At 37.2% G+C, this 25,435-nt stretch overlaps 1 protein-coding gene across 1 annotated transcript in view; it reads right to left on the bottom strand.

Annotated features, from left to right (window-relative positions):
• Nucleotides 1–25,435, bottom strand: part of HEATR5A (HEAT repeat containing 5A) — a 112,442-nt gene that overhangs the window by 83,055 nt on the left and 3,952 nt on the right. The window contains exons 2-6 of the mRNA XM_060144100.1: nucleotides 10,267–10,467; nucleotides 8,775–8,986; nucleotides 6,926–7,034; nucleotides 2,735–2,884; nucleotides 1,877–2,051 (exon numbers count right to left, since the gene is read on the bottom strand). Of these exons, the coding sequence (XP_060000083.1) occupies nucleotides 1,877–2,051; nucleotides 2,735–2,884; nucleotides 6,926–7,034; nucleotides 8,775–8,986; nucleotides 10,267–10,392 (772 nt within the window). The 5' untranslated portion in view covers nucleotides 10,393–10,467. The remainder of the gene's footprint in view (nucleotides 1–1,876; nucleotides 2,052–2,734; nucleotides 2,885–6,925; nucleotides 7,035–8,774; nucleotides 8,987–10,266; nucleotides 10,468–25,435) is intronic.

Here is a 25,435-nt window from a genome sequence, read left to right as displayed (position 1 = left end):
TCAGAGTATATGAGTACAGATGCTGGAAGGTGGTAGATTTAGTAGGGAAGCCTATGGAAGATAGGCCGTCAAATGAAAGTAACATGGGAGAAGATAAAGGTATAAAACAGTCAATTAGGAAAGTGGGACAGTGAATGGACGAGGGACACATAGTACGACTTGAGGTTCATGGTCAAGAAGTAACTTTAAAGGATCCCATAAATCCTTGGCAACTTATGGCAATGTTAGGAAAATGTCATACTCAATCCCTGCTTTTTAAATGCCTTGGTAAAATATACCATTTATTAGAAGTCTGCTGATTTTACTAGGAAAATCATTTCAGTTCTGTACCTCATAATCTTCGAATATTGTGGCTGAGTGTACAAACCTCCATTGTATTTCTTTTCCAAATTATTAAGCACTGTGTTGCTAACTATTAGTCTCCTACTTTAAAAAAATCTACTATGACATCTAGATCCCTTTTTAGTTGTATGAAAATAAGTTAATTATAACACAAGCCTAGAACTTACAGATGCAAGATGACAGAATTCCTAACAGAAGATTAGGCCAAAGATTTTTTAGTGTGGGTGAAGCTGGTTCTTCACTTTGCTTAGTCTGATTGCAAAAATGCTGTTATTAGTTTAGTGCTACTCTAGGAGGATATACATTTAAATATTATTCACATTTGTTAGGCAATTCTGTATTTTGCTTGTTTTTACTGCAACTGTGTACTAGTGCTAATGATACATTTATGGAAATGAGCAATTCACATTTTCAAGAGGGTTTGATTAAACATGTCTTCTTCTAATTTCAATCTCTTAGATGGCTTAAGATTTAACCTTTTAAATGCCCTGAACAACTCTGAATTACAAGATTAGAAGAACCAAAACCTAAAAAAAACATTTATTATAAATTTTAAACTTGTGGGTCTCAACTGGAGAATGAAGGGACTATATAGTTGTTAATGCTTCCTAGGTGATTCTGATATGCTGTACTCACTGTCCTCTCTCAGCTCTGGTTGAGAAACACTGGCTTAGAAGAAACCAGAACACTTCTTAATGTCACAATAAACAATTTCTAGAGCAATGATTCTAAAACTTTAATGTGCATACAAAGTATCTGGGGATCTTGTTAAAATGAGAATTCGATTTAGTAAGTTGGGTGGCATCTGGGTTTCTGCACTTCTTAAGAGCTCCCAGGTGATGCTAGTACTCTCGGTTTGCAGATATTGAGGAGCAATGTTCTACAGAACAATCACATTTTCATTAGCGTGAGACTGTTATTCTTTGGAGACAGAATAATAAAGCAAGTTTTTAATTATTCACCGATGTTTTATAAACACTGTAGATTAAACCCAGGCAAATGCAAACCCTTTTGTTTTCAAAAATACTCCACCCTTGCTCACTGCCTAGGAGTGTATAAATAGGGAATAAACACAAACACAAATTGTGCAAATACAGTAAATTTCAAGTATCTGCTGTTTGGAATTATTTTACATCATTGCTCCCTTACACCAATCTAGAAGATGGCAAGCCAAATGTATGTAATCAGATGCATGCTGCTTAAAAAAAAAAATTCTCGAGAATTAGATCATATCTCCTATTGGATAACACTCCACAATTCAATTAAAAAAAAAAAAAGCCATGGTGTAGAGGAAGACAATGACTGAATAAAGCACATTTATTTAAGAGTTCTTTTAATTTTTTCCTCAAACTTTCACTGAATTGTTTTAAAATGAAATCTTAGGACTTATAGACATGTTTCCAAACTAAAATTTATATGATATTCTGCCTCTTTTCAAAAGTAATAATGGGTAGCAGTAATGCTACATATGTTTGTTTAAATCAACTGGGAAAAAATTATGGAAGACATTATGAAAATAATTACATGAATTTACCTGCTCCTGGATGTTTAGAAATTATAGCTTTGGCCAACACTGTGCCTAGTAGCTTTGAAACTGAAATCCGCACATCATAATTGGAGCCTTCAAAGGATTTAAAACATAGTGTGGCCACACTGTCCAGGTCTGTACTCCACATAAAGACGGCCTCATTCTGAAGTTCAAGGAGACACTGTTCAATCGGGAAAAAAAGAAATTAATGAAAAACAAAATATAAATGTCAGGTTCAGATCTACATAAGTTGCAGAACCTATCAAGATCTAGCAAAAATAATACACAAATCCAAAGTCTCTAAATAATGATTGTAGGGACAACAAATGAATACTTACTAAAAAGTCATAAAAATTATACTATACAAAGCAACGTGTCCACAAAGGGTAGGAGAAAGACCCATTTCTAATTCAGTGGGCTATGAAAAATGTCTGTAGAACCTATCTGTTGGCTATAAGCAATTGTGAGAATAATTCCAACATAAACACTTTACTATCTAACCAACTATGTTAAGAAAGCATGATAAAAACAAAACCAAATCATTTTCAAACAACATAAACCGTACATGTAAATTTTACACAATTATAGAGAGGAAGCACAGTGGAATGGAAGGAATACTTAGAGTCTGGTAACTTGAACTCCCCACTTCCAACAATGTGCTGCTAACCACTTTAAGAACCCTGGGAAATTCATATAACTCTCAGGGCCTCAGTCTCCTCATATGTTAAAATGAGATTGTCCTATCTGAATACCAAGGTTGCAGCTCTAAGATCATGTAGCTGTTACTAGTGTATTCACTGGGATAAACTGATTTAGTTGTCTTTATATTAATTTTTAGAAATTCTACTCATTAGACTATTTTACCTTTGCAGCAGCACAACGAACAGCCATGGATCTATCTGTTAAGCAGGATCTAGCAGCTTTATAAACATCCCTGTAGCAAGGTGTAGCAGCAGCTCCCAGTCCACTCAATATGTTTTGCAGACTCAGCATGATCTCATATCGACCTTGTGACTATCAAAGAGGAAAAAATTTAAAGAACAGGAAAAAAAAATTCTCTGTGAAGAACAGTATTAAGCATTGAAATTTATCTCATATTAGAGAAACTCAGATTTTTGTACACACTAACCAACCTATTCTGACATCAAGATGCATGAATAATTGCTGTTTCTTACAGTGTTTACTATTTTAAAAGTGTTACTTGTATATATTACACTTCAACATAATACAAATTTTATAGGGTTGATGTGCAGATTAAATGAAATTATATGGGAAGCACCAGGCATATGGCTTGCATGTTGTCAAGCACTCAATAAATGGTTGCTATAAATGAGGTAACATGGTAAGAGTGCATGGTCTGCCACCTACTAGCTATATGTCTTTGGGCAAATCTGTTTCTTTATCTTAAAGATAAAAGTTAAATGATTGTTGTGAGGATCAAACGAGTTACTACATGTGAAGTGCTTAGAACAGTGCCTGACACACAGTAAATGCTCAGTTGAGTTCATAGCTATTGATATTTTACCATTTATTGGTTCGAGTATTTTAACTCAGAGGTTAAAAGTCTGGGTTTAGATTTTAAAAGACCTGGGTTTGAATCTTGGCTCTGAACCTTAGTAGCCGTGTGTTTGTTCTTACTTATTTCTTCATCTATAAAAGGAGGATAAGGGACCTCCCCAGCGGTCCAGTGGCTAAGTAAGACTCTGTGCTTCCACTGAAGGGGGCATGGGTTCGATGCCTGGTCGGGAAACCAAGATCCCACATACTGCACAGCGTGGCCAAAAAAAAGAAATGAAAAAATGAAATGAGGATAAGATGAACCCCACTGTGCCAGTGTGACAAGTAAACAAGCCCCTGTGGGGAAATCATTCACCACAGTGCCTGGACTTATAAACACTCAAGAAATAGTAGCTGCTTATATTATGATATTTTACTAAATGTTCCAAATGCTTTCTATGTCTCAGGAAGTTAAGGCCACTACAGGTAAGTTAAAGTTGGAGAAAGATCAAGTATCATTTTCATAGTAATGTTGTTAGTTTATTTTTGTTCAAAGGAGCACGATAGTAATTATAGGTAGATATTAACAAAGTGAGTCCTAACGGGAAACTTCTTAACTTTCTTTTACGCCAATTTCAAATGCTATTTATCACTACTGGTGTGTTATCAAAGGTGGAAATCCCTTTTGACATCTCCAAAACGTTGTGGTACTGAACCACCTAAATCATAAAGGTAAAAGTGGAGGAGCAATAAAGTACTTAGCAATAACTTTACATTTTCTTTTTTAAAAAAAATATTAATTTATTTATTTGGTTGCACCAGGTCTTCGCTGTGGCAGGCAGTCTCCTTAGTTGTGACCTGTGAACTCTTAGTAGCGGCATGCATGTGGGATCTAGTTCCCTGACCAGGGATCGAACCCAGGCCCCCTGCATTGGGAGCATGGAATCTTATCCACTGTGCCACCAGGAAGTCCCTAACTTAAAATTTTCTCAAACCTATAGAGTAATCCTCTGTTAACCATGAGGCCTAAAAAGTATAGCTTAATCAATGGAGTTAAGAGAAAAAAAAAGTTTAAAGTGGCGATACCTCAGTAAATAAAAGATCTTACAGACACATCCTTTTAAATAAAACCAGATTTATGGATGTTAACAGTCTCTCCTCGTGGTTTGCTGTTAATCTCAACATAACTGAGAATTTTCCAGCCTTCCTGCCGTTATTGGCGCCTAGTTTCATATCATTACAGGTGGGAAAGATACTTCATGCGATTTCAGTCTTCTTAAACTTGCTCAGACTTGTTTGGGACCTAATATGTGATCTACCCTGGTGAATGCTCTGTGCCCTAGAAGAGGTATGTTTTGCTGTTGTTGGGTGGAATGATCAGGTTACGTCCATTAGGTCCAACTGGTCTAATGTGTAGTTCACTCCAAGGTTTGCGTCTTGATTTCTGTCTGGGTGATCTGTCCACTGATGAAACAGGGGATAACTGCAGTCCCCACTATGACTGTATTGCTGTGTATTTCTCTCTTTAGGTCTGCCAATATTTGCTTTATAATTTAGATGCTCTGAGGGGTGTATAAATATTTACATTGTTATAACTTTTTTTTTTTTTTTTTTTGTGGTACGCGGGTCTCTCACTGCTGTGGCCTCTCCTGCCGCAGAGCACAGGCTCCGGACGCGCAGGCTCAGTGGCCATGGCTCACGGGCCCAGCTGCTCCGCGGCATGTGGGATCCTCCCAGACCGGGGCACGAACCCGTGTCCCCTGCATCGGCAGGTGGACTCTCAACCACTGCGCCACCAGGGAAGCCCCTGTTATAACTATTTTAAATAGTGATTATTGTAGCCATCATGCTACACATCCCTAATAGGTTACATTCTAATTAAACCTACTATTTACCACTTCATAGTGGCAAGACCCTTAAAACAGTACAATTCCATATACCCTCTCATATACTTTATGTTGCTGTTTTTATATATTCTAATTCTATATATGTTAAAACCCACAATGCCTTCCATTTCTTTGTCTTCATCATGAGCTTTCTCTTACATAAATAAAGAATTAATGTATAGCCTATACCTGTGTCCACATGTTACCATTTATGGTGCTCAGTATCATTTTGTAAATCTGTTCACCTCCAGCATCAGGGTGCCTTCAGAGCAGAAAGATTTCCTTTTCCTTTCACCACTAAAAGACCTGCCACTGATAAATTATCTCAACTTCTATCCATCTTAAAATATCTGAATTTTCTCAGATTTTTCAAACATATTGGGCAAAGTTTTTTATTTTATAAAATGGTAATAAACTCTTATAAAAACTACAAAAAAAAAATCTCTCCTCCTGAATTACCTTCTTCAATCTTTGTGTAAACTATTGATGTTCAAAAGTGATCTGCTGAGTTGATTCTCTCACCAGTTTTATGTTATGGACTTCACTTCTTAAAATTCTTGAATCAGTTACATTCTTCTTGAAATTTGGCAGATTTTATTATTTATTTATTTTTGCGGTACGTGGGCCTCTCACTGTTGTGGTCTCTCCCGTTGCGGAGCACAGGCTCTGGACGCACAGGCTCAGCGGCCATGGCTCACGGGCCCAGCCGCTCCGCGGCATGTGGGATCCTCCCGGACCGGGGCACGAACCCGTGTCCCCTGCATCGGCAGGTGGACTCTCAACCACTGAACCACCAGGGAAGCCCAAATTTGGCAGATTTTACATTTGAATTTTCCCATGTTTTATCTTGATACAGTTAAAAAGAAATGTGTGTGACAGGCCAGCATTTTAATAAATTGTTTCAGGGCTGTTCTCTAGACTTTTTCCAAGCAAGGTAAGAACAGGAACTGGTGTGATTGTTTTATATTTAAAGGTGCTGAGTTATCCTTAAATATAAGGTACCACAGACTTAAAATTTTTGATATACAAACATACAAATGCTTTAATTTCAAAACTTGTTAAACTATAGTTGGCAAGAAATTACAGTATATCTTGGAAGTCCAATAAAGAGACAGTTACAAAAACAAAGAGTGTTTCACAATGGTAAATGATGCCAACAAATCAATGAGGCTAAGGCTGACAATATATATCCTGGCGACTGAAAGGTTATCCTGACCCTAGTCATGCTTATGTCCTCCACACTCTTTCCTACCCTGATTTTATTCCTTACACCCTTCTGATGCTGGTACAATACTAATCCATCCATCAGGTATATGGTAGTTACCAACTACGTATCTGGATCCTTGGTGACAAGCACTTGCTCTGGCACTAGTAAGTAGTATCAGATGGAAAAGGTGATGCAAGAAGAGGGAGCAGGGATGGGTCTGCCAGAGAAACGCCTTAGTTTGTGCCCATTTGAATTTATCTGAATACACAAAATTTTATTGCACGATTGCTTTTCTAATAAAGATTCAATATACAAAGTACATATGTGCACTACCTAGAAATGTCATTTATGGATATATTTACATACATACATATATTTACATATGGATATATTTACATACATACTATGCTTGTCATAGGTAAAGCTCTTTTATTGACTTAAGAAACCATTAAAGTCTGTATTTACCTCTGCACTCTTCATAGCTTTAAGAATATTGCCCACTGTATCAGTAAAGGTGTTACCCAGTATTCTACCCAACTTCTTATACAAGGAACCCAAACACACCACAGCGGCGCTGGAACGACATTTAAATTAGAAATTAGTCATGAATTAAAAAACAGGAATAAAAGGATCTTAGCACACGTAAAGATGACTACTTAATTTTACTTTTAAAGGATAAAATTTCCCAGAATCTATTCCACTGTTAAATCCTAGGGAATGACACTTAGGTATCAAATAATTACATTTTCAATACAAGAATTTTAAAAAGATATATCTTCAACTAATCTAAATCTCAGCCCAAAGATTCCATCCCCTCAAATTTTTTACAAAATAATTTTTAATAGAACTGAGCTTCATATATCAGATAATCAAAGATGGTCTTAAAGATAAAAGAAAAAGAACAATGTTCTCATCAAGTCTGAAAACTTTATGGGAAAATACATTCTACTATAAGCTAAAAATTAAATAAACAAAAATTTCTATAACATTAGTACTATGCAACCATACATGGCAAATTGCCTTCTCTAAAAAACAGGTGATAAAATGAACTGAGTCCTACGGAGAAAGAAACTAAGTTGTTCTTTTAGGATCTTAGAAGAGTATTTTCCTATATATTTACTATTAATTTTCACTACTAAGAATTAATAAACTAAAAGAACATACAAAACGTGAAGAATTTAAAATACTTGTGCCTTAAACACTCAACTGCTAAAAGTAAATTTTGTTTATTTTTATATATTTATTTATTTATTTGGCTGCACCGGGTCTTAGTTTTGGCACGTGGGATCTTCGTTGCAGTGTGAGGGATCTAGTTCCCTGACCAGAGATCGAACCCGGGCCGCCTGCATTGGGAGCTTGGAGTCTTAACCACTGGACCACCAGGGAAGTCCCTCAACTGCTAAAATTTTTATCAGACAGTTTTGCTCCCCAAATCTAAGCTTCAAATGTCTAAAGCTTTTTTTTTTTTTTTTCTGTACACGGGCCTCTCACTGCCGTGGCCTCTCCCGTTGCGGAGCACAGGCTCTGGATGCGCAGGCCCAGCAGCCATGGCCCACGGGCCCAGCTACTCCGCGGCATATGGGATCCTCCCGGACCAGGGCACGAACCCGCGTCCCCTGCAGGCGGACTCCCAACCACTGCGCCACCAGGGAAGCCCTAAAGCATTTTTTAAAAGAACTGTTTCTCAGTCCATGGGAAAATGTTAGATCTTTCTGAAAGTTAGATTCTTTAAAAAATGAGTAAAACAATTTGTATTCAGTTTCATAATAATTATCAAGTAGTTTGGGTTCTTTTTTTTTAATATATATTTTTTTATTTAACTGCATTGGGTCTTTGTTGCTGCGCGTGGGCTTTCTCTAGTTGCGGCGAGCAGGGGCTACCCTGTTTGCAGTCCGCGGGCTTCTCACTGAGGTGGCTTCTCTTGTTGTAGAGCACGGGCTCTAGGCGTGCAGGCTTCAGTAGTTGCAGCATGCAGCCTCAGTAGTTGTGGCATGGGGGCCCTAGAGCACGCAGGCTTCAGTAGTTGTAGCGTGTGGGCTCAGTAGTTGTGGTGCATGGGCTTAGTTGCTCCGCGGCATGTGGGATCTTCCAGGACCAGGGATTGAACCCGTGTCCCCTGCACTGGCAGGTGGATCCTTAACCACTGCGTCACCAGGGAAGTCCAGGGGGTTTTTTTTTAAAGACTTATTTTACTGAAGTACAGATGATGAACAATGTTGTGTTAATTTCTACTGTAGAGCAAAGTTTGGGGTCTTTATAAAAATGATACAACAAAGAAGAACTCTTTTACGTTCAGTTTTAACATTTAACTTACAGTTTGGTGGGAAGATAACTTGGAGAATCATCTTTGCTTCGAATAAGATCATTACATTTATCGATTGTCTCATAAACAGAGAATGTATCTCCAATACTATAAAGAATGGCTAGATTCTTAGCAAGGAGTTTGCGAGTAGGAGGCCCTGGGGAGCTGTTCAACAAAGATAGGAGCTGTTCCACAAGAGTTTTCTGTTTCTCCCTTACATCACTCTAGAAAGGAAGGTAACAAAGATAATTCAAGTCAACATAATTACACATAATCCTCTAATATGATTTTTCTTTCATATAATTAAGAACTAACTAAAAGCCTCTAGAAAAATGCAAAATTATTTTGATTAAATAGTACAAATAAGTTGGTGGCATGGCTATTACACCTCATTAACAGGTAGTTTGTTGCCCTGCTGATATCTCCAAAAAATAAATTCTGAACTACAATATACTGGAGTCTTTGCGAACAAAGACAAGGGCTCTATTTTTTCTATGTCCTTCTTCTTAGGTTTGAAAGGTAGAGCAAATTTATATCTTAACTAGAGCTTCTTAGTTCTTAAGCCTCTGCCCAATATATATCTGCATCAATAAGCAGCAACCTAAAACCTATCACCAGAGCTGATCTTGTAATGGGTTACCTGTTTTACTCAGATCATTTTCTAAGTTTAGTGCAATTTTCTTTTTGCAAGCTTATGCATCTAAATGCCGATAGTGTGACTCCATTTTACTTGTCTACGCTCTGAAAAAGGAGTACAGAATATCATCACAGTGGTAATGGTATTCAGGTGCTCCCTGAGGCCTAAACTTCCACCATAAAATATTTGTTAATTTAGTGTATGGATTTTTGTCATTTGTTAAATTCTAAATGTCTCCATGAGTAGTCTTTGCACCATTTCTGCATTACATAGGGTGCTGTCATTCTGTAGAATATCTTTATTTTTAGGAGATGTATGCAAAAGTATTAGAAGTAAAGTAGCAACTCACATGGCTCTGTAAAACAGTTAAATATGGCAAAATGTTAACAACTGCTGAATGTTGGTAAAGGGTATGAGTGATTAGTCTTCACTTTCTGGTAGCCATTTCATAAACTTTTAAAAGGGAATGTGTTTACTCAAAGGCTCCTCAATTCTTACGCCCCTTAAAGAGTTCACACTTTTTTTTAAAGTGAAACTCCCATCACATTATTTAGCGCTATACTGCACCAGGATGTCATGCATGTGGAGTGACACAAGGTACAGAAGCCAATGCTAATGAAATCTAACGCAATGTGCTCTGTAGTTAGTTTTTAATATATTTGAAAGTAATACTACAAATACTGGCTAATTTCTTCCTGCTCTTTTGAACAGAAGAAACCTATTTCAATATAAAGTCTTACTAAGGTCTAACCTTTGAAAGCTAATTTAGGTTATACTGGACAGAACTAGAATATCAAATCAAAGGAACTTAAACATTATCTGGCAAGTAAAAAAAACCTCAAAAACAGTTTTTGCAATTTTACCCACCCTGCTGGTTGCTAGCAAGAGTTTCTCCAAATATCTCAACCAATCAAAAATAAACTCTGCCTTCTGAACGTCACCCAGTTGATTGTATGCTTCTTCATTCAGCAGTAAGCTATGAGCTAATTCCATTCCTTGCAGAAAATTCTCCTAGCCGGTCACGATTCTTCTCATTAAACTTCGGTCAATATACCTAAGGAAAAAAACCTATAATAGAGGAAAATAATATTTTAAAAGGAGGGTGAAAAGGAACACAATCACAATACTGGAAATCTTCCACAGAAAAGCACAAAGCATAAATAAATGGAGACATCTTTTGTAACAGCTCTAGGGTGAAACTGGGAAAATCCCAATAGTAAACCCTAGTTAACACTGACACAAAACCCCTTTTTTAGAGAGCAGACAGGAAAACAGAGTAGGATTATTGACATTCACATGCAAAAAGTTGCTAAACAGAAGAGACGTTCCATTAAAATTTTGAAAATTTTAAGGTTAGACTACTCAAGATTTTCAGTTTTCTCTGTAGAATAAGCACCTTTTTACTAAAGGTGGGTACATATTAACAAATGACCAAATCTCCAGACCTCCTGCTAAAATTCTATGGTAAAGCTTGATGTCTCCCTGGATCTTTGCCTCCATAAATAACCTGTCATTTACCTGGAGATTCAAGGAGCAGAGGGACTTATTCCTATTAAAACCTGTTCTCCCAATCTAACAAAGACACTGCCTGAGGCTAGGAGTTTTGGGAAAGAGTCCCATCCCAACAAGTATAGATAGTCTCCTTATCGCTGAGAGCCTTGCTGTGAAAGCAAACTCATGTTTCTGAAGGCACTTGGATGGATGTTGTCCAGGGATCATAGCAATAAAGATCATGTCTGCTCTGACCCAGATCCAATGTAGCCTTCACTTCTGTTGCAGGAAATAATCAACATAAGACAGAGGAGGTTTTGTTTTGTTTCAGATTCATGATCATCTCCTGGGTACACTCTAGTTCCTGTGTTGCTTATATACAACACATAAGCATGTGTGCACAATACATACACACACAAATCTATAAGATGGCATTTGTGGTTATGGAATTTTTTATTTCTAGGTGCATGCTCAAGTATATGGCAGTAAAACACCATGATGTCTGTAACTCATTTTCAAATGGTTAAGTACATCAATCAATTAGCCATAAAATATGGCAAAATGTTAACAGCTGAATGTTGGTAGTGGGTATGTGAGTGATCATTTTACTGTTCTTTAATTTTTCTGTATTTTTTAAAAGATCACAATAACAAGTTGGAAAAATTATTTAAGAAGAGAAATTTTTTAAAAAACATAAGTTGGCTTTAAAAAAAATCATTACTACTACTTACAGGAGTAACAGCTATCATCAAGAACATTAAATGACAGAGACAGTACCACATACATGTAAGATGGATACTCCTATTCACTGATGTATCAAAAATAAATTTGATACCTTATAAATAAAACTCCAAGTTGAACAGAAACAGGTAATTGGAACTGCACTGAAATACAGACAGAATGCTACAGGTAATTAAACTAAACCATATAAAATACAGAGCTCATATTCCCCTAAATAAATCTCAATCTTTTGTAGAGAAGCCAGCAAGATGTATTAGAAAATCAGATGGGAGAGACATGGGAAGGCTTTTCTTTCCTTTATTTTTTTCTCCAAGAAAGTTTATGGGTATAAAATTACCTAGAGTATCACATCATCATTATTGTTAAATAAGTAAAAGAGCCCCTCTAAAAGAAAGTAGTCGCAAACTGGTACACTGTTGGCTAAATTTGGCCTGCAATGTACGTACCAGGGAAAAAAATTAGTTACTAACATTTAAACATAAGGTTTTACACAAAAATCTGGGTCCATATCCCATACCGCAATGAATGACGGAATCTAAGAGGGGCAGGGACTCTCCATCAGGCACAGTCGCCAGCTAGACTGCCTCATTCACTTACATTATTTGCCAACTTCTATGGGTATTCAAGTTTTCAACCCCTACTCTTTACCTTACTTTCGTCCTCTGGCTTGGGTTAATATCCTATATTTTCACTATGACGCTGCCCCAGAGGCCAAAAGACAGCTTTGATCACCACTGTCTTCTCAAACCTATGTGCTGCTTTTAGCCATCTGGGTTGTCCCTCCCTAATTTAGTCCTGCCCACACGCCCAGTGCCACCCATGACCTAGCACCAACTGCCCTCAAAACAAAAAACGGAAGTGCACATTTGATTATTTTCATAAATGTCAATTTTGAGGAACAAGAACAATATAAACAACCATGCTAACAAATTTACTTTTATAAAGATAACGTGAATTTTAGCTTCTTGTTTAAAAAACCCTCCTTTGGGCTTCCCCAGTGGCGCAGTGGTTGAGAGTCCGCCTGCCGATGCAGGGGACACGGGTTCATGCCCCGGTCCGGGAAGATCCCACATGCCGCGGAGCGGCTGGGCCCATGAGCCATGGCCGCTGAGCCTGCGCGTCCGGAGCCTGTGCTCCGCAACGGGAGAGGCCACAAGTGAGAGGCCCACATACCGCAAAAAAAATAATAAAAAACCCTCCTTTACTTTCTTAAATTATCGAAGTGAACTGACCAAAATACATACAATTAAGGATAAAGTTAATAAATGTTACAGAAATAATTTCCAGAAGAAAGCTACTAAGTGTACCGAAGGTGAAAAGCAAGTTTGCACTCAGTATCTATGACTGTGAGAGGAAAAAAAAAACCTGAGTATCATAGAGAAAACTTCTTATAACCACCAGGGCAACTCAAAATCTCAAGAATCAAATTACCCTTTTTAGAGGTCATTAGGACTGCTCAAGAGACATTTTTTTCCTTAGGCAGCAGCAATATTGTGGTGTAAAATGATCTATCAAGAAGCAAAATAGCTAACACAATGCAATAATAAATAATTCAGTAAAAGGTTGAGATCATAAGCAGGGCATAAAGTTATCTACAATGCCCTCAATACATTCCTCATATAAATCACTCCTAAAAGAAGCAGACAATTCACACTGGTAATCCCACATCTAAACCCCCAAATCTAAAATGCACCTGCAATCTCCACATACCTACCATCAGTGAGAGAAGCAAATGCATTTTGCAAATAACAGATGCTCCTGCTCTAACCTACAGTTTCACTTTAGGATGATGAATACAAACGAAGTCAATCTACCGTTATGTTTTAATCTAACCACAACCCTATGGCTATATATACCTGAAGGATGCTTATTTTTCTAGTTTTTCTCTTATTTTCCATTTTTATGTTTGTTGAGATTACAAAGTGATTAGTTTATTAAAAGTGAACATATATAACATTTTTCAAGGTACAGTTATGCTACTTGAAAAAAAGATTCCATCAAACTGTTGTGTGCCAACTGTAATGCCAGCCATTATTTTTGACAGAAACTAATTATTTATTGATCACTCATTATAGTCCAGGCACTACTCCAAGCGCTTTACATTTTCTTGAATAATTAATTCGCAAAACTGTCCTTGGGTAGCTATTTTTATTAGCACTATTTTAAGATGAGGACATTGAGGCACAGAGAAGTTGAGTAGCTTCCCTAAGGTCACACAGAACCTGGTCATACACTTCAGCAATCTGACTCTAGATATGTGTGCTTTAACCACGAGATACTATGCTGCTACCCTTTTATCCAATCAAGCCTGTCAAACACCTTGAAGCCAGGCATTTTATTTATTCATTCATTCATTTTTATTGAAATATAGTTGATGTGCAATATTATGTTAGTTTCAAGTGTACTACATAATGATTTGACATTTGCAAACATGAAATGATCACCATATCTGTATAGGGTTTACAGAACTATTTTGGGAACATATGCTGAAGTTTATGCAGGGGGGAATAAGTCTCCTTAATCTTTTTGGTCGTTTTAGTTTTTTAAAATGATTTATTATGTCATTTTGAAGAGAGAAAAGAGAAAAAAATCACATACATGCAAAGAAAACATCAAACACAAAATAAGATAGGTTTGTCGAATTGGTTTGTTGTTTTTTTCTTTCCAGAGCATTAAAAGACAATTTACAAAATGAATAAGCCACTCAGCAGTAAATGGAACTAATTCCAGAATGTATCAAGCAGTTAAAGTTTCGGAATCTTTCTCATACTTAAATTTAAATTACTTTTCTTTGACTCTCAACTCACGTCTCTAAAAGACATCACAACAGCTTCAACTCAGCCTCCAGTCTTTAGCTTCTCAGTATTGTTCAAAAAGCATACAATAAAACAAACAAAAAACCTCTCAAGAATCTCCCATACTTCAGGTACATACATAAATCTTTTTAAAACCTATTCCTTTCAAAAAACAAAACAAAACCCCAAAACAGTAATTAGCTTGTTGGGGAAGAAGGAAACTTTCCTCTACCCTTTTAGGTTTTTCTGGATGGTCTAAGATTAAATTGACATGAGACAGATTAACAGGAGAAAAATTTAATTCTGGACATACAGAAACCCCATACACAAGAGGGTCAAAGACCCCAGATACATGAAATGTTGAAAGACAGAAAGGTAAAATAAGGTATTATGCCATTCTAAGCTAAGGAATGGGACAGTGGCCTGGGGCTTCGAAGGGCAGGAAGAGTCATTCACAGGACGATTAAGAAGAGTAAATGTTTGGTAACTAGATGTTTGCTCTCACATAGAGATGGGTCTACTTAGATTAAAATTACCTCCAGCAATAACTCTTTTCTGGGAAAAATCCCAAATTTAAATTCTTCTAAGTAGTTATGGGAGGGGCAGTATTTTCTCTTGAACCCACAGCATCTCGACTGCCTTTAGTTCAAAACAATCCTCATGCAAAAGTGACACACTTCGGGCAGTTCGTTCTGAATCCCAAGATTTAATCTAGAAAGAAGATGGATCATTCTTTACTGACCTATTATTCCCTATGACCTGTGATTCAGGATTTGCAAAATTACAGGTTACAAAATAGGAACTCACAAGTTACACAGAGCATTAGGTCATAATTAAGATGTTGCCTAAGGAAGGCTGCCCTTGGTAGAAAGAAAATGAGGTCTTTCTGTTACTGTACTTTAAATATCCCTAGGCACAGTCTTAAAGTTGGTTTGCTGACAAACTGTATTTCACTGGTTGTAGGGTAAAATGACTATTGAAGGAAATCACTTATAATTCTAGAGTTAACAGTTTCTTCTTAATGATTTTAAAATCCTGTCTGTATTCCATTTTTGAATCTGAAATACCTTGCTTCTTCCTACAATAAACTATTTCAAAATTCACCTTAAAAAAAAGCCTTCCTTCAGGAAGCCTTTCATGATTATACTGTCTTCTCTTGGTATAGCACTTTTTCCATTATTATAGTTATGCTTCATAAAATGTTTGGCTTCTCTAGCCATCATTTAAATTGTAAGATGCTCCTGGTATTTTTCCAAATCATGATTCAAAAATGTTAATGATTATTAGAGTAGTAGCATTATGGGTAATGCTATCTTCTCTAGTCTCCAAATTTTTAATGATTTAAAAACTTTTAAAATGAAACCCTTAGAAACCAAAAAATAAACTAAACTTCCGTTAGATTCCTAACTTTTATAATCCATAATACCATTTGTTAGCATCATCTTCGTAACAATCACAAGTGGGAAGGACAAATGTATTATTGCCTGCTGTAGTTCACGGCAATGCCTTTCACTTTCCAAACAGATTCCCAAATCACAAATTGACAACAGTAGCTATTACTCACTGAGCCAGGAACTTTTAGGTGCTTAATTTATATCACCTCTAATCATCACAAGGAAGAAAGCAAGGAAGGCATTACTCATCCCCATTTCATGGAAGAAAAAACTTACATGCCAATAAACAGTAGAGCTGAAAATGAACCCAGGTCTCTTTGGCAACAAAGCTCATTCTCCTTCCTCAATGCTAGGAAGCCCTTCCACAGGGGGAAAAAAGGAAAAACAGCATTTTTCATTAAGATGTAAGAGACAAAAAGTGTGGAATAAACAGGGCATGGCGGGGGGTGGGGTGGGGAGGCATTACTTTATATTTGGGCTCATTCTCTCCCTATTTCCCCCTACACCTTTTAGTAAATCACAAAATAGGTTTCACCTCCCAAGTCCTCCAAGGATAAGGGTCAATTAAAAAGGCAGCACTGGGAAAACAGCAAAAGGAACAATACAGATGAGGTTGGTAAACTTAAAATTAAAAGCTAAGCATGTCAAGACAGTAGACTTATAACAATGCAGACTAGTGGTTCTCAACTCTGGCTGCTTTTTTTTTTTAATTAAAAAAATGTTTTTTAACATCTTTATTGGAGTATAATTGCTTTACAATGGTGTGTTAGTTTCTGCTTTATAGCAAAGTGAATCAGCTATACATATACATATATCCCCATATCTCCTCCCTCTTGCATCTCCCTCCCACCCTCCCTATCCCACCCCTCTAGGTGGTCACAAAGCACTGAGCTGACCTCCCTGTGCTATGTGGCTGCTTCCCACCAGCTATCTATGTTACATTTGGTAGTGTATATATGTCCATGCCACTCTCACTTCGTCCCAGCTTACCCTTCCCCCTCCCCGTGTCCTCAAGTCCATTCTCTATGTCTGCGTCTTTATTCCTGTCCTGACCCTAGGTTCTTCAGAACCTTTTTTTTTTTTTAGATTCCATATATATGAGTTAGCATACAGTATTTCTTTTTCTCTTTCTGACTTACTTCACTCCGTATGACCGTCTCTAGGTCCATCCACCTCACTACAAATAACTCAATTTCATTTCTTTCTATGGCTAAGTAATATTCCATTGTGTATATGTGCCACATCTTTACCCATTCATCTGTCAATGGATACTTAGGTTGCTTCCATGTCCCGGCTATTGTAAAGAGAGCTGCAATGAAATTGTGGTACATGAGTCGTTTTGAGTTATGGTTTTCTCAGGGTATATGCCCAGTAGTGGTATTGCTGGGTCATATGGCAGTTCTATTTTTAGTTTTTTAAGGAACCTCCATATTGTTCTCCATAGTGGCTATATCAATTTACAGTCCCACCAACAGTGCAGGAGGGTTCCCTTTTCTCCACACCCTCTCCAGCATTTATTGTTTGTAGATTTTTTGATGACAGCCTCTGGCTGCTTTTAAAAAATACTGAAGTTGAGCCTAAACCAACTTAATCAGAATCTCTGGAGGCTGGGGTGCTGTGACAAATGGATTTTTCATTTAATCCTCACATCACCATCATAAAATGGTGACCAGGGGTAGGCTGCAGCTCCACTCACCACCAAAGTCATCCCTCTGCTAGCCAATCACCCCTGATTTTCCAGGAGGAAAATCACATACAAGTTTTGGAGCAATGGCTTGTAAGAAGCCCACACCCTGTTTCCTTCTGACGTTGAGTTCATTTTGTTGTCCTTGGAAAAGGCTGTTTTTCTTTAACCAAAAATAACCAAAACACTTAAAAAAACCCAAAAAAACTAGCACTATTTACAATAGCCCGGAGATGGAAACAACCTAAGTGTCCATCATCGGATGAATGGATAAAGAAGATGTGGCACATATATACAATGGAATATTACTCAGCCATAAAAAGAGACGAAATTGAGCTATTTGTAATGAGGTGGATAGACCTAGAGTCTGTCATACAGAGTGAAGTAAGTCAGAAAGAGAGAGACAAATACCGTATGCTAACACATATATATGGAATTAAAAAAAAAAATGTCATGAAAAACCTAGGGGTGAAACAGGAATAAAGACACAGACTTACTAGAGAATGGACTTGAGGTTATGGGGAGGGGGAAGGGTAAACGGTGACAAAGCGATAAAGAGGCATGGACATATATACACTACCAAACGTAAGGTAAATAGCTAGTGGGAAGCAGCCGCATAGCACAGGGAGATCATCTCGGTGCTTTGTGACCGCCTGGAGGGGTGGGATAGGGAGGGTGGGAGGGAGGGAGATGCAAGCGGGAAGAGATATGGGAATATATGTATGTATATAACTGATTCATTTTGTTGTGAAGCTGAAGCTAACATACCATTGTAAAGCAATTATACTCCAATAAAGATGTTAAAAAAAAAAAACTAGCACTATTAATTTATAAGTAAAGAATGCTGAGACTAGATAATATAGATAATTTTAATAGCTGATTAGTGTCCCCTACTCTCCTATAATTCATCTATTAAATTGGGTAAGAAAAATTTAACTTGATTATTATTTTTAGATAAGCCCATAGCAACTGAAACTGCTTTAGAAAATAGCAGGAATACGACAATGAAATTCAAATCTATGATATTAGTATTTGACATGAATTTAGTCTTTCTAGTTGTCTGTAATAACCCTAAAAATAAATTAGTTAACCATTAGTTAATACTTTAAAATGTTAAGTGTATAATACTGATTTAAGCTCAGTAAGGATTTGATTTAGCTGAGTGATTCAAAATTATACGTACTTTAAAACTAAATATTATAAATATAAAAACTTCATAGCCAATACTGAGATTTTAGAAAAGCTGATAGATTCATAGTGACAGTACAAACAGATTCCACTCTTTTGGAAAATATAAACAAGCCATAGAAATATCAAAACCATTTGTCAAAAGCATCAGCTTTTGAAAATTCATGCCAGAGAAAGAAAAAGGAAAATATCACAAGCGTAAGTGTTGATTACAGCACTATGAAAAGTGAAAACTGGAAACCTGAAAGTCCAACATTAGAGAAATGGTTAACTTAAGTTTGACATTTTCAAAGAGTATTAGGCTCTTATTAAAAATTATAATTATGGAAACTATAAGTACATAAATCTTAAATGTCGAGGGCGTGCCACAGGTAAAGCAGTGTTTCCTAAAGAGTGTTTTGTAGAACAATAGTGCCAAAGAATGAGGAAATGAGGATAAGTGTTGTGTGTGAGGGAGCAGAATCCAAATCCAAATCCAAATCATTTTGGGAAATGCCAAGTTGGCAGTTTTCCTTCCTACAGAGGGTCCCCACACATGTAATATGGTAATGTGCACTACGTATTGCCAGGAGCGTGTGTGTGTGTGTGTGTGTGTGTGTGTACACACACATAAAACATATATAGGGTGGGCAAAAAAGTGCCTTCAGTTTTTTAAGTAAAAATAAAAGACACACTTGTCATTTTCACCAAGAACTTCATTGAAAAATGTATTCACCCTTTTGTTCCACTATCTTCTGCCATCTTTCAGGCAACTTCATAATTCCATCTTCTCAAAACTTTTTATCTTTTTGAGAAAAGAACTGTTCCAGGTGCATTTTACAGTCTTCCAGGGAACTGAATTTTTTTCCAATAAGAGAATTTTGCAAAGCCCGAAATCAATGGAAATCCGAAAGTGCAATATCTGGTGAATACAGCAGATGAATCAGAACTTACCAGCCAAGCTGTAACAGTTTTTGCCTGGTCATCAAAGAAACATGCGGTCTTGCGTTATCCTGATGGAAGATGATGCGTTTTCTGTTGACTAACTCCGAATGCTTTCTGTTGAGTGCTGCTTTCAGTTGGTCTAATTGGGAGCAGTACTTGTTAGAATTAATCGTTTAGTTTTACAGAAGAAGCTCATAATAGAGCACTCCCTTCCAACCCCACCAAATACACATCACCTTCTTTGGATGAAGACCAGCCATTGGTGTGGTTGGTAGTGGTTCACTTTGCTTGCCCCACGATCTCTTCTGTTCCACATTGTTGTATCCACTTTTCATCTCCCATCACAATTTGTTTTAAAAACGGCACATTTTCATTACATTTCAGCAGAGAATCACATATGGAAATACGGTCAAGAAGGTTTTTTTGGCTTAAATTATGTGGAACCCAAACATCAAAGTGATTCACATAACCAAGATGGTACAAATGATTTTCAACACTTGATTTGGATGTTTTGAGTATGGGCTATCTCCCACCTCATATAAGGTTGATGGTTCTCAATTAATGTCTCGATTTGATCGCTAGGAACTTCAACTGGTCTACCTGACTGTGGAGCATCATCCAGCAAGAAATCTCCAGCATGAAACTTCGCAAACCACTTCTGACATGTTCGATCAGTCACAGCGCCTTCTCCATACACTGCACAAATCTTTTTTTGTGTTTCAGTTGTGTTTTTACCTTTCTTGAAATAATAAAGCATAATATGCCAAAAATGTTGTTTTTCTTCCATCTTCAATATTAAAATGGCTATACAAAAATTCACCAATTTTGATGTCTTTTATTATTTTTTATTTTTTAATAGATCTTTATTGGAGTATAATTGCTTCACAATACCGTGTTAGTTTCTGTTGTACAACAAAGTGAATCAGCCATATGCATACATACGTCCCCATATCCCCTCCCTCTTGCGCCTCCCTCTGATCCTCCATAGCCCACCCCTCTAGGTCATCAGAAAGCAGCCAGCTAATCTCCCTGTTCTATGCTGCTGTTTCCCACTAGCTAACTATTTTACATTCGGTGGTGTACATATGTCGATGCTACTCTCACTTCGCCCCAGCTTCCCCCTCCCACCCCCTGTCCTCAAGTCCGTTCTCTATGTCTACATCTTTATTCCTGGCCTGCAACTCGGTTCATCAGTACCATGTTTTTAAGATTCCACATATATGCATTAGCATACGGTATTTGCTTTTCTCTTTCTGACTTACTTCACTCTGTATAACAGACTCTAGGTCCATCCACCTCACTACAAATAACTCAATTTCGTTTCTTCTTATGGCTGAGTAATATTCCATTGTATATATATATGCCACACCTTCTTTATCCATTCATCCGTCAGTGGACACTTAGGTTGCTTCCATGTCCTGGCAATGAACACTGCGGTACATGACTCTTTGAATTACGGTTTTCTCAGGATATATGCCCAGTAGTGGGACTGCTGGGTCATGTGGTAGTTCTATTTTTAGCTTTTTAAAGACCGTCCATACTGTTTTCCATAGTGGTTGTATCAATTTACATTCCTACCAACAGTGCAGGAGGGTCCCCTTTTCACCACACCCTTTCCAGCATTTACTGTTTCTATATTTTTTGATAATGGCCATTTTGACCAGCGTGAGGTGATACCTCATTGTAGTTCTGATTTGCATTTCTCTAATAATTAGTGATGTTGAGCATCTTTTCATGTGCCTCTTGGCCGTCTGTATGTCTTCCTTGGTGAAATGTCTATTTAGGTCTTCCACCCATTTTTTAACTGCATTGTTTGTTTTTTTGATATTGAGCTCCATAAACTGTTTGTATATTTTGGAGATTAATCCCTTGTTGTTTCATTTGCAAATATTTTCTCCCAATCTGAGGGTTGTCTTTTTGTCTTGTTTATGGTTTCCTTTGCTGTGCAGAAGCTTTTAATTAAGTCCCATTTGTTTTTGTTTTTATTTCCGTTACTCTAGAAGGTGGGTCAAAAAAGATCTTGCTGTGGTTTATGTCAAAGAGTGTTTTTTCTATGTTTCCTCTAAGAGTTTTATAGTGTTTGGTCTTACATTTAAGTCTTTAATCCATTTGGAGTTTACTTTTGTGTATGGTGTTAGGTACTGTTCTAATTTCATTCTTTTACATGTAGCTGTCCAGTTTTCCCAGCACCACTTACTGAAAAGGCTGTCTTTTCTCCATTGTATGCTCTTGCCTCCTTTGTTGTAAATTAGGTACCCATGTGTGTGTGGGTTTATCCCTGGGTATTCTATCCTGTACCGCTGATGTATATTTCTGTTTCTGTGCCCGTACCATACTATCTTGATTACTGTAGCTTTTTGGTATAGTTTGAAGTCGTGGAGCCTGATTCCCCCAACACTATTTTTCTTTCTCAAGATTGCTTTGGCTATTCGGGGTCTTTTGTGTTTCCATACGAATTGTAAAATTTTTTGTTCTAATTCTGTGAAGAATGCCATTGGTAGTTTGATGGGGATTGCACTGAATCTGCAGATTGCTTTGGGTAGTATAGTCATCTTCAAATATTGATTCTTCCAATCCAAGAACATGGTATATTTCTCCATTTATGTCATCTTTGATTCCTTTCATCAGTGTTTTATAGTTTTCTGAGTACAAGTCTTTCGCCTCCTTAGGCAAGTTTACTCCTTGGTATTTTATTCTTTTTGTTGCAATGGTAAATGGGAGTGTTTCCTTAATTCTCTTTTTGATTTTTCATTGTTGGTGTATAGGAATGTCAGAGATTTCTGTGCATTAATTTTGCATCCTGCAACCTTACCAAATTCACTGGTTAGTTCTGGTAGTTTTCTGGTGGTATCTTTAGGATTTTCAAGTATAGTATCATGTCATCTGCAAACAGTGACAGTTTTACTTCTTTTGCAATCTGGATTCCTGATAAGTCTTTTTTTAAATGCATGCAGATATGACAGCTGTCACATGTAATCTAACAAAATCGTTTCAAATGAAGTTAAAGACAACTAAGTGCTACTAGAGCTATCTTACAGAAAAAACTGAATGAACCTTTTGGCCCACCCAGTATATATATGGCACTTGATGTTTCTCAACATCTTTTAAGTATGAACCTTTGCCCCACCTTTACCTTTTTCTTGTTTTGCCCAGCTGGGAACCCTGTGAACTCAGTGTTCTATAGTACACGATCTTTAAATACTAATCATTAAAGACTATTGTAAGTGAAAAAATTTAAAATTCCCTTTTGCTTATACTGTGATAGGATTTTTTAAGAAGTAGAAGAATGCGTAACAAGTCAATGTCACACTTCTGCTTAAAAGTAGCCATTTCTGGGACTTCCCTGGTGGTGCAGTGGTGAAGAATCCACCTGCCAACACAGGGGACACGGGTTTGAGCCTTGGTCCGGGAAGATCCCACATGCTGCAGAGCAACTAAGCCTATGCACCACAACTACTAAGCCTGCGCTCTAGAGCCCACATGCCAAAACTACTGACGCCTGTGTGCCTAGAGCCCATGCTCCGCAACAAGAGAAGCCACCACAATGAGAAGCCTGCGCACCACAACAAAGAGTAGGCCCCGTTCGCCACAACTAGAGAAAGCCCACATGCAGCAACGAAGACCCAACGCAGCCAAAAATAAATAAATAAATAAAATTTTAAAAAATAATAAATTTATTTAAAAAGTAGCCATTTCTGATTAATATTTTGGATCAAATTATCTAACATTCAGAATTCTAAATATAAACAGAATCTTTTCTACTCCTGGAATATGAGTAAAGAAAAAAATAGTTTTAATTAACCTAGTATACTTAAGATTTATCAGTTCACATAAAAATCTGTATTATTCATAATTTTAACAATCTAAAAATGGCTTGTTGCACCATAAATTTTTAAATTTCATTTTTGGATTCTGAATACAATTCCCATAAAATCAACTTAATCCATGTTGTCAACTTAATCCATTTTGTCATATGACAAAAATCTAACTTGCACCATGCCCCAGGCACAGCACTAATACCTTGTTTTACTATATAATGAAAATACATTGTGTACCAAGATTCAAACAATATTTCCTGCAAACTTGGTAGAAATGGCAAGAATGTTGCTTCTCACCACTGCATAACACAAGTCAATAGGAAAGGCAGATACGCTCAACTCCAAAAACTGATGGGGAGCACATCCTATAGGACAGAGAAGCTAGGATGGAATAGGAAAGAAACAGGAGTTATACAGAAATTTCTAAGTTGGGGTAAGAAAGGGCCAGAAGTAGGGATGCAATTTCCTTTGCCTTCCTATCTTGTTTTTCCAAAGTGCTGTAGATTACCATTAGGGACGAGAAGAATGGCAGAAGCTGGATTCGATGAAGGAGATTGCCAATAGGGGCCCCATTTGATGTCCAGCCCTGGGAATTCTCCTTGCAGATTACAAAAGAGAAAACCTTGAAGGGTAAAAGGAAGTATGGGTGGAGGGGGAGGGGAACTGAGCAGCAGGAACCAACTCTAATAAGGAAATGATGGAACAGGAACTAACATTTCTTGAGGATTTACTTACTAGAAACTTTTAATTCACTATCTCATTTAATCTTCATAACACTGAGACTCACATATTATCATCCTCATTTTACAGATGAGGATAATGAGTTAAGCAATTTGTCCAACATGAAGACGCTATTTAAGTGGAAGAAAGATTAACGCCTACATCTGTCTAGTTTCAATGTCCATGTTCCTTCAACTACTTTCTACATTCTCTTCATATAGTCTCTAATCACTGCTATTACTGACAGTTACTGCCATGCCCACTGAAGCATCTAATCTTTATAACTTTGTTCTTTCTTATCACTTCACTCTCATTTTAGGTCTCCAATACTTTTAGGCTTTTTGATAAAGTGTGAGGTCTACTAGAGACATCAACTTCCAGAGGGCCCTTTCCATCTAGACAGTAAATCAATAAGTACTAACAGTGTTAGGTTAGTCTGGCTATTCTTGACAATTTTTATCACTCTTTATTCCACAAACCAACTCTTCCACCTCCCCCTGGGAAGAAAGATTTCACTTTGGAATTCCAGAAGGCAAATTTTAAAAGAGAAATTTTACTCTAATATCTCCTACCACACTCAATTTGAAAGTCACTATCTAGCAATCTCACTACTTGGTACCTAATTATGAATCCAGTAACAAGAAGTACAATAAAAAACAAAACAAGTTTAAAAAAAAGAAGATATACAGCAATTGTTTCAAAGATCATGACCTTTACTGACGTAAGTTTCTTGTCTCTCAACGCCAGTTTATTCTTAGTTTAGTTTAGACAAGACTAATAATCCAGTTATCTGGATTCTAGTTAGGGTGGAGTAGAGCACCATATTAAAAGTGAAGAAGCAAACTCATTGAGAGCAGGAAGAAGTCAGAGCAGGCAGGTATCAGTGATGGAAGTGACCAAAATACTATTTAATACAGATATTTTAAAAAGCAGGCAATATGGGGATACTTAGTTCAAGAGCAAAGTGCACAAGATGCCATTATTCGCCCAGCTCATCAGAGGCCAGGAATCCTTGCTCAATTTTCCAAAATATCACTGTTTTTGCTGCTCATGAAATCTGCCACCTAGGATTTCCTAGTCAGCCATTAGAGTCCACCTGCTATAGAATCCCCTCCTTTTTCCCCTTCTAACTATTCATGGCTCTTGCACGCTGGTTAGCATTCACAGATTCACCCTTAATGCACACTATGGTCTGACATCTTGGCTTTTCCTCATGGTTCCCACTTCTAATTTACAACATATCTTATGAAATGCCTAGTCTATAATTTAGCTACAGCTCTG

The sequence above is a fragment of the Lagenorhynchus albirostris genome, chromosome 1, assembly GCF_949774975.1.
Source record: "Lagenorhynchus albirostris chromosome 1, mLagAlb1.1, whole genome shotgun sequence".
In the NCBI taxonomy this organism is placed as follows: domain Eukaryota; kingdom Metazoa; phylum Chordata; class Mammalia; order Artiodactyla; family Delphinidae; genus Lagenorhynchus; species Lagenorhynchus albirostris.
The sequence above is the reverse complement of the archived record's forward strand: the minus strand, read 5'-3'. Positions and strand labels throughout refer to the sequence as shown.